Here is a 16,883-nt window from a genome sequence, read left to right as displayed (position 1 = left end):
TTTGCAGAAGACAAAGCACTGGGTTCTGCTAGCTGCTCTTTTAGGATGAGTTGTGTTGCCCTTTTGAAGCAACTGTTCTCCCCTTTGAACACCAAAGCAGCCTGGGGTAATTGTTGTAGCCTAAAAAGTTCATGTTCTGGTCAAGCAGCATCAGGTGGCTACTACCTTTGAGCACACACTGAAGAAAGCAAAAAATCCATGTTACTCCCATTTGTGTTTGAGATGACCACTATGTTCTGCCTAGCAAACAGCCCAGGGATGTGGCTTCCAGCTTGAATAATTCAAGGGAGTTAACCTGCTCACTGTGATGCTTACAAAAATAATAAAAAAAAAGAAATAAAAAGCTGATTTATTTTGACATAACAATCAGTTCCAGCAGGAGAGCAGCTCACACTGTGAGTACATGGTAAGAAGAGAGATTGTAGTTGCTCTCACCAAGTGTTTCTCTGGACATTTATGTTTTTGGAACAGATTTAAGACACAGGATATACCACTGGTTCTGTTTTGCACAAGAATATGGTTATTAAAATCATCAAGAAAGAGCATTGCTCAGAATTTTAAAATGTCTTTTGACTTTTAAAATGGTTCAAACTTTGCAAAAATGAAAAGCTATAAATATGAATATCTGGCATTAAAGTGGTTTCAAAGTAATTGTAAAACTAAAGGGAATACTTGGCTTTACAAAAGATTTCTTCATGAAAGAAGGAATAACTCAAAAATAGAGTTTTGAATACAGACTTCTTGAGGAAGTAGTCTAGACTACTTCCATTGTATTGCTTCCCAGGATGAATAACAGGATTTGAAGACACTGGAATAGAAGTGCTCACATCTTCCAGAGTTCCAGGGCAAACATGTACTTGTACAAAGCATATTTGTCAAACAATTAATTAGTTTAATTAGTAACTAATTTACATAATTACATAACTATGACAGGTATTTGTCAGACATGCAGGGGCCAGAAGAAAGGTGGCTGGTGCAGTGCTGTGCAGTACCAGGGAGCAGCTGAGGACTTCCCCAAACCAGCAGCCCCCACACCACAGAGCCCTGCTTGCCTGAGCTGGAGTGATCACAGTAACCTCTGGCCAGTCTTTGCTGAGTGATCCCACAAATTCAATTATGGAGCAAATCATGGCATTATTACTCTCAGAGCAGTATTTGTCAGGAGAAATATGTTTTATTAAGCTAACTGCCAAAATTGTAGAGTGCTCAAGGTTTCAGGTGCCTAATCTCTCATGAGACTGGACAAAGCTGCAGCAAACTCCAAGCTAAATAGTGTTTAGAATTAACAGTCCTTTGTTCATCCTAATTACATTAATCAGCTAGGCAATTTGAGAGAAGAGGATAATTGCTACCAATGTAGCAGGATTCAGTAGCAGCAGGGAGAGAGGTGAAGGCTTGTTAGCCTCTTGGCTATGCAGAAACAATTCACATTCCATTCCTTTGCACTTCTGACAAGTGGAGTAATTCACAACATCTGGCAAGCTAACAACAGCTCCTTGCTATGCCATCCTCATGCCTGCAATTCAACACAGTCAGAGGAAAAGGAGCTTTTCTCCCCAGCTATAAGCAGAGTCTTAGCTTTTGTGCATTCTCAAGATCCTGTCTTCTATCTCAGGATACAATGCAAACTATCTTCTCAGAAAGATAGTGAGTTAATATTTTATTTTAAGCTACTATTCCCCTGTCTCTAACCTAAGTATTCTGTTTCAAAAAAGGGAAGTAATACACCAGAATGAACAAAACGTATTTTTTCTATCTTTCAGAGCTCTTGTAAAAGTTATGACTACCATAAAAAAAAACATTTCCCACCTTTTCATATCCACATTTTCAACAGGGCAGAACAGAGAACATGAATACACAGGTAATTTTGAGAAGCAGCACTGAGCACTGACCTGATATTTGTGGTGTCCAGGGGAACAGTCCTCGCCTCCCTTTTGCCAGGTCCATTGAAGTACAGAGATTTTCCATCGCTGAGCACACCACAGCCTGTCCCAACCTGACCTCCTGTTATCTTGTACCAGAGAGGGCTTAGCTTCCTCTCAAACCTGTCGAACATCTCACTGTGATTAGGCACATTAGACACACAGGTTCCATGTGATGCTTCAAGAAAAAAAAAAAAAGAGGGAGATGCTTTGTTGAAACTGTGTTGGACAGAGTAAGGGTCAGATACAGTGCACTGGCACACGGTTCTGTTGCATCTATCTGTGACAAAGCACCAGGCTTTTCTAAGAAAATGCCCTGATGACTGGATTGTACCTTTTTAAACCCACTTTACAAATTTCTGTAGGAAGAATAAGCCCTCTTTCTCTAAACTCTAAGATGGCTTATTTCACTGGGTGAAAAACAGCCAAGCTTTATGTTGATAAGGCATTTTTTTGCTAACAGAAAAACATTATCCTTCTATTTAATTTTAAACAAATTGAACAAAAGATGTTAGCTTATTGCTTTGTTGGTTGGGGGTTGAAAAGACTACAGTGTGCAACCGGTTGTGTCAATCTTTTTTTTTTCACAGGGTTTGCATTTTGGGTTTTTTTTCCTATTTCAGCGTAAAAGCCCCTAAAACCACAAGTGAGCAGAATTTTCCACAGAAGGGCCTGTCAGAACATATGTTCCCTCCTGGTCCCATGCCATCTGATGGCCAGGGGACTCAAAAATGGCAACAATTCTTTTGAAGATGATCCAAAGGCTTTTAAGCAGACTTTTCAGTTTATAATATTTTATTTTGTTTTCTCTTTTATTGCTAGTCCCTTCCCATTCATACAGATGGTGATATTCAAAGATTGTGCTTGCCAGAAACATCAACGGTGTCCGCTGCCTTCAGCTGCTCTGCTTTGCCTGTGCTGAATTTAATTTAACAAAACAAGAAAGATTCCTCTTGGCAGCCCATGCAATATATGTCATCATATATTTTTCCGGAATATCGGAGAGGAAAAACAAGCTGTCAGGTTTACAGGTTTAGCTCAGCCAGTGCTGGCTGTAATCCCCCTGAGGAGGGCTGTGTTACCTGTGTAGCCCAGGTCGCAGAAGCAGACCCCCGAGACGCAGTCGCCGTGGCCGCTGCAGTAGCTGGGGCAAGGCTCCGAGATGTAGACGCCATCCAGGCCGAAGGGAGGCACGCTCTTGTGGGAGCTGCTCTCCTGGATCCAGCGGAATCGGGTCTTGCTGCAGAGACAAAACAACAGCATTGCTACATTGGGGAAGATGAAACAGGAAAGCCTTACGAATATGATTGCCTGGCAAGAGATTTTGAGAATATGGAAACTATAAGTGAGATTGAAATGGAAGCAAGCTTTGAGATACCAAGCCTTTCTCTGGCCCATATCCATCAGTGTGAAGCAAAGAACAAATACATGGTTTTATCAACAACAGTGAATGATTAATGTTACTTTGAAGATGCTTTTTACTGCTCAGTCCAACTTGAAGTGCTAATTACATATCAAAATCCCTGAACTTCATTTCAGTTACTGAACAACTGGAAAACAATAGTATGGCCAGCTGAAGGTAATCCCCTTTTGATTAGACAATACCCTCTGCTTGCAGACAGGTCCAAGGGTCAAAGCAGACCCTACTAGCTTAGCAGAAGGGGCTCCAAGAGTAGTTTTTAGGATTTAAAATGTAACAGAGTATAGTAATGTAATGATTCTTATAGGCTGTATGTAACTGCTATGGGATTTGTATCTTGTACTAAATTAGCTAGTGAAAATTAGAATATTCAGCACAGAAGAAGATTTATAGTATTGTAACAAGAACTTCGTCCTCTTTTACTCTTTCGTCTCTCTCTTTTCCTCTTGCTCTCTCTCATTCTCTCTCTCTCTCTCTTTCAAGCTCCTCTTTGGAGCTCCTCTTTGGGGCCTGCTCCGAGCTGTGGCTGGCAGCTCCAAGCAGGGCCCTGCACCCAAGCTCCAAGACCTGGCTTCAGAGATCTCTCGTCTCCATCTGTCCCGACCGTCCTACCCACAGTCGCTCCTCCATTGCTGCTCCTGGCTTCAATAGCTACTGCTCCTTCCTTGAGATTAAAAGGACCTTTTCCCAAATTAGCCATTTGCAAATAGGATGCTTGGATTTCTGTCATGCAACATTGCTTAAGGATATTTCTTTCAGATTTTTTGGCTGAATTTTGAAATCCTCTGTTTCTCTGGCCCATATCCTTTAGTGTGAAGCAAAGAAAAAATACATGGTTTTATCAACAACAGGGAATGATTAATGTGACTTTGAAGATGCTTTTTACTACTCAGTCCAACCTGAAATGCTAATTACATATCAAAATCCCTGAACTTCATTTCTTACAGTATTTTTGAAAGGAACTCAGTGATGGCAGCGATGCAGAGTTTATGATGGGATTGTGCACTTTTGAGTAAAAAACCTTCAAGTTATTTGGATACAAGAAAAAAAAGCCACTCTCTAAACAGAAATAACCAGTCTGACTCATCAATCCCAAAGTTAAACATCCTGACAGTGAGATGGAGATGTGGTAGACTGGTAAAACACGGATGAAGGAACAAACAATATCACCAATAACTCGTCTAAGGCTGCTGAGCTGACACAGCTGGCCCAGAGACATATGATTGACAGTCCATCAGTTCATACTCTAAAAGTCTAGTCCCAGATTTTAATGGCAGGGTTTTCAAATGGACATACCCTTTCTTGGAGTGGCTGCAGATTCTTCCATTGAGTGGGGATGCCCCTAAAGATTAATCTTTGAGGCTGAACAAGAAATTTGCCCACAGTCATTGTATGGGTGAGTAGCATCAATCTCTACTAAATAATAATTTTTTCTAGCTTTAATGCAATTGCTTTGATACAATTGCTTTAATGTTGCTTCATAGAGCACTATATTATAATAGTCGCTATGGCTCCAATACTGTCTAGTAAATAATTCTGATTAAGACCTTCTTGTTTAATTGTTACCATAATAAATCATAAATAAACATGTTTGTATTAATATATCTACTTTGCCATCCTTAATCCTGAAGGACAACCTTGTGTAAAGGTTCATTTACAGCTGTATAATCCTTTAGACATAAACCACTGACAAAGTCTAGAGCTAAGATTGGATCCAGCTGCGCCCAGGCTCCCCTCTGAGAAGGAGTTTAGAAAGCAGTGGGATTCTTTCTTGACCTCATGCCTCAGTGGAGGCTTCTTTAATAAACTGTGTAAGAAGCTCCTACTCTGCCCTCAACTCTGACTCACTGCATAGCAAATTTGTTAAAGAAAAAATATTTTGGTTATTAATTTCCAGGCTTTAACTTTTATGATGCTGATCATTTTACAAGAGCTCCAAAGAGGGGAACAGATTTAAAATCTCATTGACAATATAATGGATTAACTCATATCCTCCCTGCTACTCTGCCTAAAAAATAATAAACCTATTGCCTTTTCTTTTTTGCTGTGCACTGGGATTCAGTAGGTGGGTGATCATCATGCTCATGTTTGGTAGCAAATAATGAAATGGGATGCTCTCTGGTTAACCCATGAACCATGATTTCCTAAGTGGCCCACAACAAACTCAGGCCTCAACATGCCAAGACACTCATTGCAGTCACAATACTTAAATTTTTAATCTATTAGCATGAGCTTCTTATTCCGGATCACATTACTGCACATAATGCCAAACAGATTGCTGCTATTGATTCTGGCTTGCTTGTTTTGGGTAAATCAAATCAGCTGGTGTCAGATCTGTGCAACTTGGCACCTGTTATTGGCTAATTACTGAAGAAAAGACAAACTTGTTATGGTACACACTGCTATTTCAAGTCCTTGCAGCAGAGGCACTGGCTCCCCTGCTACAAAATATGCCACACACTCAAATGGGATTGAGGATGAGGGAGGAGGATGGGTCAGAAACCCAGAGACAGCAGGAGGCAGGGAAACACGGCCAGGGGCCTGGTGGGGTGGTTGTGCTGGCAGTGCTTGGTGCATCCAACAAAACACATGGGGTGTTTTACTGATGGAGTAAGATAGAGAGTAAGGGGAGTGAGGAACTTCATCCAAATCCAGATAAGACTGAGATAACCCTCCTGATTTCAAGGCTTCTGTCTTCCACCATCTGATGTTTTCTCACTTGTATGAATCAGGTGCTGAGGTTGTGCTTGCAGATGTGCACAACCACCATTCTTCCCTCCTTTGCCTCTGGCTGTCCTGGCTGCCTTCAGTGACACTGCACATTATGCATCAGCTGGTACCTTGCTAAGGTTTCTTTGCCCAGTGGTAACTAAAATTAATCCTGTTCAAATGGCTTATTTAATTCATATGACTTATTGCTCCCTTGCTGGTGCCTCTGACCTAGCTGACATGGATAAAGACAAGGAAGGGATTGGTGTCAAATTAAAAAGTGCTGGGTTCCTCACTGCATTTTAATTTAATTATTTATTACAGACCACTCTGACACCTTTAAAATGGAAAATTCTCACTGCTTTGGGCAGCATAGTATATTTCCCCCAGCTCTGCCATATTTTAACACTGCTTTTATTCACAGCTTTGCAACTGTTTCCTAATGTACCATTCTAGAAGCAGCTAAATCAGCTAATCCCTGTGTCCCACTGGCATCACTGGTTTACAATGCACTGTACCTGGCTGTGAGTGACCTGGGGATAACAAGAGTAACTCAAAGTCCAACCCAGCTGGCTATTGACCCTCAGCCCACACGATCTTACACAGACAAAAGCAAAAGACCACTCTTCTCCACATGGGAACAAATGTCCTCTGTTTATTGACTTGAGAACCACAGATGGAAAAAACCCATGTAAGAAGAGGTCTTGGCTCATGGTGGGAGAGGTTTATACCTGGGGAATGGGGGGCGGAGGAGGACCATGGCCAATGGGATACCAGTAGAGAGGGGCAAGGGGAGGGACTGACCAGGGAATAGAGCACCAGGCGGTACTGGGAACAGGAGTGGGTGATGGGACAGGGGAATAACAAACCATGTGGTACAACATAAATTATTCAGTGCATTATAAAGACTACTTTGTGCAAATCTGTAATAACCCAGTGCAAAACAACAACAACAAAACAAACTATTTAGTGCAATACAACACAGCTTTGCAACTTTTCCCTAATGTACCATTCTAGAAGCAGCTAAATAGTGTAATCCCCGTGTCCCACTGGCGTCGCTGGTTTACGCCGCACCGTACCTGGCTGCGAGCGACCTGGGGATGACAATGGTGACTCTTGTCCAGTCCTCAAAGTCCCCGGTGTGGTACACGGAGGGCTCGCTGAGCTCCCGGGAGCTGCCCTCACAGCCCTTGGTGCCAGGGGAGGCGGGGTAGCAGCCCTCCTTCACCAGCGACCAGAAGAGCCCAGCGTTGTGCGAGTACTGCAGCAGCACGGGGGCAGAGCTGCTGTACTGGTTGGTGCAGCCAATGTTCAGCTGCAAGGAAGCAGAGAGTCAGAGATGAGAGAAATAGCAGGTTTGTCTTTACGAACAAGCTGTGGGTCTGCTGGTGGACAAAACTAGCACTGGGAGATAAAAGAAACAATGGGAAGGATTCCACTGATTGATGAATGGGAAAAAAGATGTTTGCTTTTACAAAGAAACCTTAAGTTTGCTGATAAATGAAATTAGACATTGAAAGATGAAAAAAACAATGCGGAAGAAAACCCCCTAAATTCCATCAGAATTAAAAATTAAAGGGGAGGGTTATACATTAGAGAGAAATCTTTGGCATCAGGCGTATCAGGAAGTCTGTACCTCCCAAGTACCTCAGCCAATGGGGGAAGAGAGAAGGGAAATGCAGCTGGGAAATTGGGATAAAAAAGGAGGCTGCATCCTCCAAAAATTTGAGAGATCCCAGGGGAATGCCCCATGGGCTCTCCCTTTATTTGAATAAATTAAAAGGACTCCTCAGTCTCCTTTTTGGACATAAAGCTCTGGTGTTTGTGGATTAATTTTCCTAAGAGATTACATGAAGAAACTGCACTGTTATTAGTATTTATTGGCAGCAAACCACCTTTGACTTTTTGTTCTGGGAGGTTTAATGCTCTGAGCACTGGCTCTGAACCCTGCTGGCTGACTGCTTGGAGTCTGCTTCCTACATGGAAATATGACATTTCTCAGTAAAAATTCCCACTGTCCTTCATTAAGGTTGCTGAGTTCAGCACACAAAGAGGTGCAAAGGACTTTCCAAGGGTCCCTGTGCATAGCAAGCCCCAAACAGCAAACTCTGTGCAGGCACCTGCATGCCCAGGAATGGAAAGAGCTGTAACCTCTGGGATCCATCCCATCTGCAGCACACTGTGCCCAGAGGATCAGCCTGACTGCCAGGTTAGCCCTAACCACAGCCTTGTCACTGCCTTGCAGGAAAGATGTGTGGGAGTTGGTGCTGCAGTTTGGGCCCCAGAACAAAGTAAAAGTTGGATTAAGAAGAAAAAATGCATATTAAAATGTGAAATGAGAATGCAGCCAAGACCAAAATCAACTGCTGATTTGAAGTTTCAGTTTCATTCTTCAAGCTATCAGAAAAATGTTAGTTTTCCTTAGTTTATTGAAGAAATTCTACTTGAGTTGTAGAAGGCAAAATGTAAAACAAAATCATTCATGTAAAATGAAATAATTCTAACAAATTACTGTCTTTGAGCTTATCAATGCAAAATTATTCCAGTCTGCTATTTAAAATGGAAATTTCACACACTCATGAAAGCATGCAAATAGGACTAACACATTTATGTGCAGGCTGAAAAGCTTTCCAAAAAAGTATAAATTCGGTCCTCAAATAATAGACTTTATAAAGAAGAACTCACTGTTCTGTGACACATTCTCATGTTTTGTATAGTTATGTTACATTGTCAAGTGCTTCAGTGATGGAAGGTGTATGAAACATTTTTTAAGTATTGATTTTTTTTAAACCCAGACAATTTCTTAATTGCAGTTGATCATCAAATCTAGAGAATAGACATTTAGTCACTGAAGTACAGGAAGGTGGTGAAGAGGCAAATAGCTTCTCTTCCAGGCTAAATGGTATTTATGTATTGAGATATCCTTGGGTTTTAAACAGTTTAAAGTATAAAACTACATGCAATGCTCACAAGAAAATTGTACTGAAATCCCTCAGTTTGTATAGCATCTTATTAGCATATCTTTTAGTTGAAATTAGATTATTTTACAAATCCCAGTATTTCTAACGAACTTTCCAATTTATAGAACTGTGGGAATTATATTTGAAAAGCTGCCTGTAAACATCTGATCTTTTTAATAATTCCACTTGTAAATTATTCAGTGTCTGTATCCACCAATTATGTAAGGACCATGTATTTGTGGGGAGCTCATTAAAATTGCATTGCAACCAACTTCCAGAATTCACCAATGGGATTTCATTATAAACTCAATAAAATTTTGATTAGGGTTCAGAAACAAGAGCTTGTCAAAGCAAATACACTTTCTTTGGAGCCTATATTCTGATGTATTGTCAGACCACTGAAATTTTTTGTAAGCTCTTTAAAGAAGAAAATGCTAATTGGAGCCTATATTCATTGACACAATAAAAGTAAATTATAAGAAAAATGCACACTGGAGTACAGAGCAGCTTATAAGTCCTTAAATAGTCTAAAATACAAAAAGTGAACCCAAACCACATTGGAGCTTTTGTACTCACAGACCCCCAGATGGGGTAAATCCTTTTGGGCTTGACAGTGCAGTAGCATTTCCTAGTACTGACTTGAATATAATGACATGCGCTTCAACCCACTTCTGAAATGTGCTGAAGAACAAAAACCTTTAAACTTCTCCAGAGGAGTAAAAATGCTTTCAAGCACCAAGGTTTTGGCTATTCTAGCAAGCAGGATGGCATTTATTCTGTATGGGTTCATACTCGTGCTTTTCACATCTTTTTACACAATTGTCTAATTTATCACCTTTGTTTGAGCTGTGGCTCCAGTGGCATCTTGCAAATATTGGCTAAGGGCAGTTTTACTGCTATTCTTGCACAGATTTATGTTTAAGGAATACCTTGAACTGCAGGACATATCCAGGCTTCAGGGTTAAATCTCGAGTCACTGCAAACCGGTCTCCATCCGATTTACCGAACAGCATGGCAGAGGGGGTTGCAGAGCAGAAACTTTCATTTTTGGTCATCCCTTCGTTGGCCAGCATCAACCATACACTCATCTGGTTCATAGGGTAATCAAATGCTGGCTTTTCATAAAAGTTCTGTTAGAAATGAAAAGAAAAGCCAGAGGTATTATCCCCTTGTGCTGTGACTTCAGAATAATTCCCAAAATGATGAACTTTCAAATTTTGCAACTTTTATTTTCTGTAGTTTTCAAAAAAATTTTTATTGCCAAAACTTCAGTCTTGACTTTTTGCAGAGATACATCATTATATCCTCTGGCACAAAGCTTAGGAGCCTGATGATTTTGTGCAAAGACTCAGGTAATTCCCACACAGTGACACAGCTGCAAGCACTGCAGCTGTCTCTTTAAACAGACCCAGTATTTTCCAAGAAAACTGTGTTCAAACAAGTCTCCTAACAGGATAGTTCCTGTTTCCTGGGGATGCCCACAGCTGGCTCTTGCTTATTACCTGTGGCAAGGTGGGATTAACGACAGGAATGATGTGCTTCTGCTTCTCTGACAGGACGATGATGTCATCAATGGCCCACTGGTCGTACCCTTCCCCTGAGAACACCGGCTGCCACCAGCGGAACCTGGTGCAGGGGGTCTTGGCTGCAGCTGGCAGCTCCAGATACACAAACCTGAGGAACACAAACAGAGCAGAACTTCAGAGAGCACAGTTTGTAGAGAAACATATCACTCAACAGGGAAAAGAGGCAGGAAAGTCAGCATCTATCTTATCTGTAGAAGTCCTCAGTAATTTGTGTGTCCAGAGAAGGGCAATGAAGCTGGGGAAGAGTCTAAGAGAGTAACTCATATGAGGTGCAGCTGAGGAAGTTTGTGTTGTTTAGTCTGGAGGAAAGGTGGCTCAGCAGAGACCTCATTGCTCTCTACAACTACCTGAAAGGAGGTTGTAGTAAGATGGGGGGATCAGCCTCTTCTCCCAGGCAACCAGGGACATGAGTGCATTGCCTCAAACTCTGCCAGAGGACTTTTATCGAATTTGAGGGCAACCCCAATGAGGGGAGAGAATGATGAGGAGGACTCCATTGATATCAGAAGGCTAATTAATTACTTTATTATACTCTATTACATTACATCAAAACTGAATGTGACAAGCACTTCACTGCGCTGAATCTTGTGACTGTCACCCGACAGTCCCGACTCACACACACTTGGCCCTGATAGGCCAAGGAAACAAAACGCCATAACTTTGGGTGAACAATCTCCATATTGCACTCTACTTTTGCACAAACACAGGCACAGCAAATGGTAAGAATTGTTTTTCTTTCCTCTAAGGTTCAGAGAATGTGAATCTCAGAAATATTCTTGGGAAGAATTGTGCCTTGCTTTTCTCTGCTTTTTCACAATTTTCAAATGTGGCTCCATCGGTTTGGGTTGGACAACAGGCAGAATTTCTCCGCTGAAAAGGTAGTCGGGCATTGGGGCTCCTTGGAAGCCCAGGGAGCTGGAGGAGTCACCATCCCTGGAATTGTCCAAAAAAACCCTGGATATGTAACTTAGTGCTGTAATTTAGTTGATATGGTGATGTTGGGTCAAAGGTTGGATTTCATGATCTTGGAGGCCTTTTCCAACTTTAAGGATTCTGTGATGCTATTTTTCTATTTTCCCATATATCTATATCCCTATTTATGCACTGCATATCAAGAAGCTTTCTTTGTTCTTCTTGTAAACTCTTTAAGACAATGTATGTTTTTTCTGCTCTATTATTATATTGCCAAACACAATAAGGAACTGATTTGAGCTCTCTAGCTTTGAATTAAACTGTTCAGCAGATCCATGTTCTGATGCCAGGAAGTAAAAGTGATATATGCTAGCAAAATTAATTTCTCATCCTCTTCTGCTGATTGGTCCTATTTGTAGACAAAAACATCCTTCTGTTACAATGCAATAGATTATGTAGCAGTTTTCTTTGGGTAAAATATTTCAGGCCTCCTATACAGATCTTTGTATGCTGAAAGACATGGACTACACGTAATAGAAATCATGTTAACACCCATGTAGACAAATACAATTTAAATTTTCACTGACAAGGTATCTGACACCAAGTTTAAATGGCTGAACATGATTTCTTCTCCTCCTTAAATATTTATTTAAAGGACCTTTTACTTCATATGACATTAATACATGTTCATTAGATCTGAAATTAGAGTCAGAGGAAATGGAAGATTTCTGCACCTCTTTTCAGCAAGTTCTGTATTTGCTTGCTAATGCTTTGCAGATATTAGCATTTTAGTCATGTTTCACATAGAAGGTAATAGGAAACTTTATATTTTACCTAAGATTGTAAGGCCCACTTTCATTACATTTTTCATTCCCAGTGACAGGAGTTTACTCTGCCAGTCAGGAAAAGTTTCTATATAATGATGACTTCTAAGCATTATAAATTTGAATTATGATTCATGTTTTCATAAGTTGAGAAATATATAGTTTTAAAAACTGATGCAGATGTGGATTACTTAATTTAGATCAAAATTATACCTGGGTTTGCTGAAGTCAGAGAAATACATTTCTGCTAGTAGCTGCCAATTGATCCCGCCATTATTGCTGTACTGCAGCAGCACACCTTCTTCTCTGCTATCAGGTTTATTGCATGAAGAAGTCTCTCCTCCAATCTGGATGTAAAACTGTACAAAATCCACCCATGTTGTGTCCAAATCCCAGCTTACCAACTGTCTTTTTCCAGCCTACAATACAAGAAACAGAGGGACAATAATAATTATGGCACTTTCATGATGAATAGGCATATTTAAAATCCATCATAGATGAATATTACACATAAAATTTCACAACATGGAGGACAATGATTTCTGTATCAACTTGGCTTTTTTTGTCTTTCAATTATTCTGCTTGGTCATCCTTTATGTCACCCTGATTTGATCCCACAAGAACTTTATTATTTGATTTCAATACAAAATTCAACTTCTTCCCAACACAATTTTCACACAAGAATTTAAGCTCATTCCCCCATGGTCCCGTGTGACTTCAGAGGACAAAGAGCAGGTGCTGGATATCCTGAATCAAACCGGGTTAAATTTTTAAATATTCAACTTTCTATTGATAATGCATGGAGCAGCAAAAAGGCCATTTATCTAGTCTTATTTCCCTGGTCAAATCTTGCACTGTACAAGGTTACCCAATCACCTGAAATTGGTTCCTTCCTATAATATCTTTCCCAAAGTTCATCTTTTACACAAGAACCAGGGAGTGACATTTTCTCTTCATGCTTCAGCTGAATAAGATTTGTTCCTACACAAAACTATATTATTTTCCTAATAAGCGTTGTAAATCAGGAGTGTCTCAACTAAAACCTGTGGATTTAGTTTCAAGTTTACCTGAGCACAGCTGAGAGAAACAAGGAGCCTTGTAAAACTGAGTGAACAGCTTTTCCAAGTATGCTTTTGAATTTAGGAGGTCAATGTGGTCACTCTGTGTGTGTTCAGAAGACAGAGCATTTTCATAGGAAAAAAAAGCTTTAAGGTTTAAGAGCCTTTTATTGTAACTGAAATTATCCCATAATCCTCTTCCCTTTGTGCCCTGGGGCTTGAGGCTGAACTTGTGGACTTCCACATCACCAAACCTACAAGATGCTGGTATGGGATATGAAGCTGGCTGTGACAAGGCAGGACACAGGATGAGAGCAGTGTCCCCAGAGGGGTGACCTGCATGCCCTGCATCTGGCACAGCCCTGCCCCAGCACAGCATCATGCTGCCATAGCTTTTATAGGTAGGGCAAAGCCATTTGTGTACAGATGGAGAGCTGATGCAGGGATCATATTTCTGCATTTTTTAAAGTAGCTTCAACCTGGCACCACCCCCCAAAATGGACCAGGACTGTCATCCTGCCTACTCTTTATAATTCCCTTTAAAAAGTGTGTTTCTGTCCATCTCCAAGCAAGGTTTAAAAAAGGAAAACCAAGGTCAAGTTATGACACCTGTGTTTTAAGTAATGTTTGTTTATTTCTCTCTCACTTGTACATTTGGGATCCTTATGACAAATTTCCAAATAAACTTGAGATAAGCAAGTGATGTCTTCTAGCTGGACACAGGTAACAAGATTTAGGAGCTGAGACTTAAAATATCACCTGTGTTTTTTAATAAGGTGACAGATGAATTTAAATCCTGTTCCATTCACCACCTCTTTCTTTGTTCTACGCAGCTGAGGATGAACCCAGCAGAGATAAATGTTTACTGCTTTCTTTCTCAAAACTTTGCTTGGCTGGTATAACAGCCTGGGTGCTGAGCTCATTTGTGGACCCTACCAAATAGGGCACCTTGCACTGTGAGACTGACTGCTGGAAGCTGAATTCATGGGGACTGAAGTTTTGTTGGCTTGTACCACTGATGCCAAGGCAGCAAAACCTGTGAAGAATCCTTTGACTCTCAAAAAGCTCATACAGGATACAGCAATACTGATTTAGTCTGGAATTGTTCTTGGTTTGGTTTATTTCATTGTTTATTCCCAGCTGAGACAGGAATTCCCTCCTGGATGGTGCCATGAGAGTGAGAAGAGCTCAGCCTTGGATGCAGCCCTGAGCTTCTGGGTGCAGCCCCATGTGGCTGATGCTGGCCAAGGTGACACTGATAATCTCACTGATTATCTCACTGATAATCTCTGGCTGGTTTGCTTCCACAGCTTCATTGGATTCACTGGAATTTGAAACTGTCACCATCAAATGGAGCCAGTAATGGGTACTAAGGATGCAAACACCCTTGCTGTCCCATGGGCTGTGTGTCCTGACCTGCAGTGGGCTAAGCTGGCCCTAAAACTGTTCCAGGTGAGCTTTCCATACCTACACCCCACAGCAGCTGTGCCTGCCAAAGGGGTAATCACAGACCCAGGTAAACTGAGAGAGGGCATGAGTGACATAAAGCCTCAGGGAATTGCTAATTGAAAGAGCTCTGAATTGTGAACACACCTACAACTGATTAAAATGAGTTGTAAAACAAAAGCTAGAGGGTTGTCAGAACAAAGCCAACATTAATTCTGGCAGCAGTAATTGATTATGGCAGCAAACATTAGACATTCAAATAAAAAGTGGCTGTTTGAGCAAATGAAAAGAAATGTGAATATGATCTCCCCAAAACAATACAGAACTGTTTGGCAACTATAAAAATAATTTTTTATTATCCACCAGTATGGCCCCTAGACAGTTTGAGAAAGATCTAAACAGATATTAAATAAACCACCTTCTGTTGACAGCACACAGACTGCTACTACTCAAGAAATGAGTGATAACATGACCCTTAGAGATCAATAGAAAGAAGCCAAGAATTTCTAAATGAGTTTTTCACTCCTCCTTAGCAGGAATCAGAAGAAAGATCATAGCAGGTTAATTCTAATTTAGCAAACTACTTTTGAGAAACTTGGCATAAGGAACCAAGCCAGAAGGAAAAACATCTAACAGGGAAGACAATTATGTATAAAAATCCAATTATCACAATTAGCTAGTTATACTGATTGGGCTATTATGAAATTTTCAGTGCAGAGCTCTATTTCCAGGGGAGCTGGATGTGAGACTATGTAGGAGTGCTGAAAATTATTTCATGGGTTAGATTTTTGTAATGAGGTAAACAACACACAATTGCACAGCGTTGCATATTGGGTTATTCTTCTGGGACTAATCTGGCTCTCGTGACAGCAGTGCCAGTTTGATCAAACCTTTAAAAGAGAAGCACATAGCTGCATTTACACTCTTCCTTTCAATTAAGAACAAAACAAACCTTAGTAATAGACCTGAGGAGCAACAATACAAAAATAAATCAGTGATTACAATGCATAATCTTACATTTGGTCATAAAGATCTCTTTTTGTTTTAGCTATAATTGCTACTAATTAGCATAATTCCCTATATCTCCTTCCTGTTCTATTATTTTTTTGACTGCAAAGTATCCAAGTTATACAAAAGAATATTCTCCTTCAGGTTAACCATTTTCTAAAAGCCTGAAAAATGGCTTTTTTCAATAGTTTTGTTCCTGTGACCTCAAATTAAGCTGCTTGAGCCCCTGAAAGCCAACCTTTCCCCATCTCTTACCCAGGACAGTACAGAAGAAACAAATGGGAGCTGCTGGATACTGCGAACTGAATCTTAAAAAAGAAAATGTCCAAGTAAGACATTTTGAATATACACACTTCCCAGCACACTGGCAATTTACTACCTTTCATTACAGCTGCTATTTCTTGACTACACAGTGCATGTGTCTTACCTTATCTCTTTTGATTGCTTTGTTCTTTACCTGCAGAGCACAGCTGGGCTGTTTAACACACTTCCAGTATCACATGCAGCTTTCTGCCACCTCCCTTTTCTTTGCCTCACAGCCACATTATGCTCCACAGAAACCTGCAGTGTGTGCCTTTATCAGTGTCCCAGCCCTCTGTAGTACCTTGTTGAAGTAGAGTGAGGAGCCAGATGAGATGACCCCACAGCCCTCCTCGGGCTTGACGACCTCTCCCCCAATAATTTCCTGCCACTCCGTCTTCAGGGTATCTGGGTTCTCAAAATCAGACATGATGGTTGAAGAAAGGGGATTTTCAGGCTGACATTCAGTACCCCGAAACCCTGAATCACACCTGGAGGGAAGTGTAAACATAACAAGTTTTAAGGACTTCATCTGATACTGGCAATTAGTTAAGGTAAGTGCACTGACCTTAGAAAATTCGATGTGGACAACCATAATTGAAAACAAAAATCATTCTGGAATTGTGGTTTTATATTGTGGAAACAAATCAGAATAACTGGAAAATAGAAAATTTGATTTTTTTTTTTCTAAAAAAACCCCAAAACCCTTAGGTCTCCAGAAAGTTTGAAGCTGGCAGG

General features: G+C 40.7%; 1 protein-coding gene across 2 annotated transcripts in view; it reads right to left on the bottom strand.

Annotated features, from left to right (window-relative positions):
* Positions 1-16,883, bottom strand: part of RELN (reelin) — a 284,556-nt gene that overhangs the window by 62,377 nt on the left and 205,296 nt on the right. For both annotated transcript variants that reach the window (XM_077179117.1, XM_054631807.2), the window contains exons 24-30: positions 16,450-16,636; positions 12,547-12,752; positions 10,514-10,685; positions 9,941-10,141; positions 7,131-7,366; positions 3,005-3,162; positions 1,893-2,100 (exon numbers count right to left, since the gene is read on the bottom strand). In XM_077179117.1, the coding sequence (XP_077035232.1) occupies positions 1,893-2,100; positions 3,005-3,162; positions 7,131-7,366; positions 9,941-10,141; positions 10,514-10,685; positions 12,547-12,752; positions 16,450-16,636 (1,368 nt within the window). The remainder of the gene's footprint in view (positions 1-1,892; positions 2,101-3,004; positions 3,163-7,130; positions 7,367-9,940; positions 10,142-10,513; positions 10,686-12,546; positions 12,753-16,449; positions 16,637-16,883) is intronic.

The sequence above is a fragment of the Agelaius phoeniceus genome, chromosome 5 (genome assembly GCF_051311805.1).
Source record: "Agelaius phoeniceus isolate bAgePho1 chromosome 5, bAgePho1.hap1, whole genome shotgun sequence".
Taxonomy (NCBI): Eukaryota; Metazoa; Chordata; class Aves; order Passeriformes; family Icteridae; genus Agelaius; species Agelaius phoeniceus.
The sequence above is the reverse complement of the archived record's forward strand: the minus strand, read 5'-3'. Positions and strand labels throughout refer to the sequence as shown.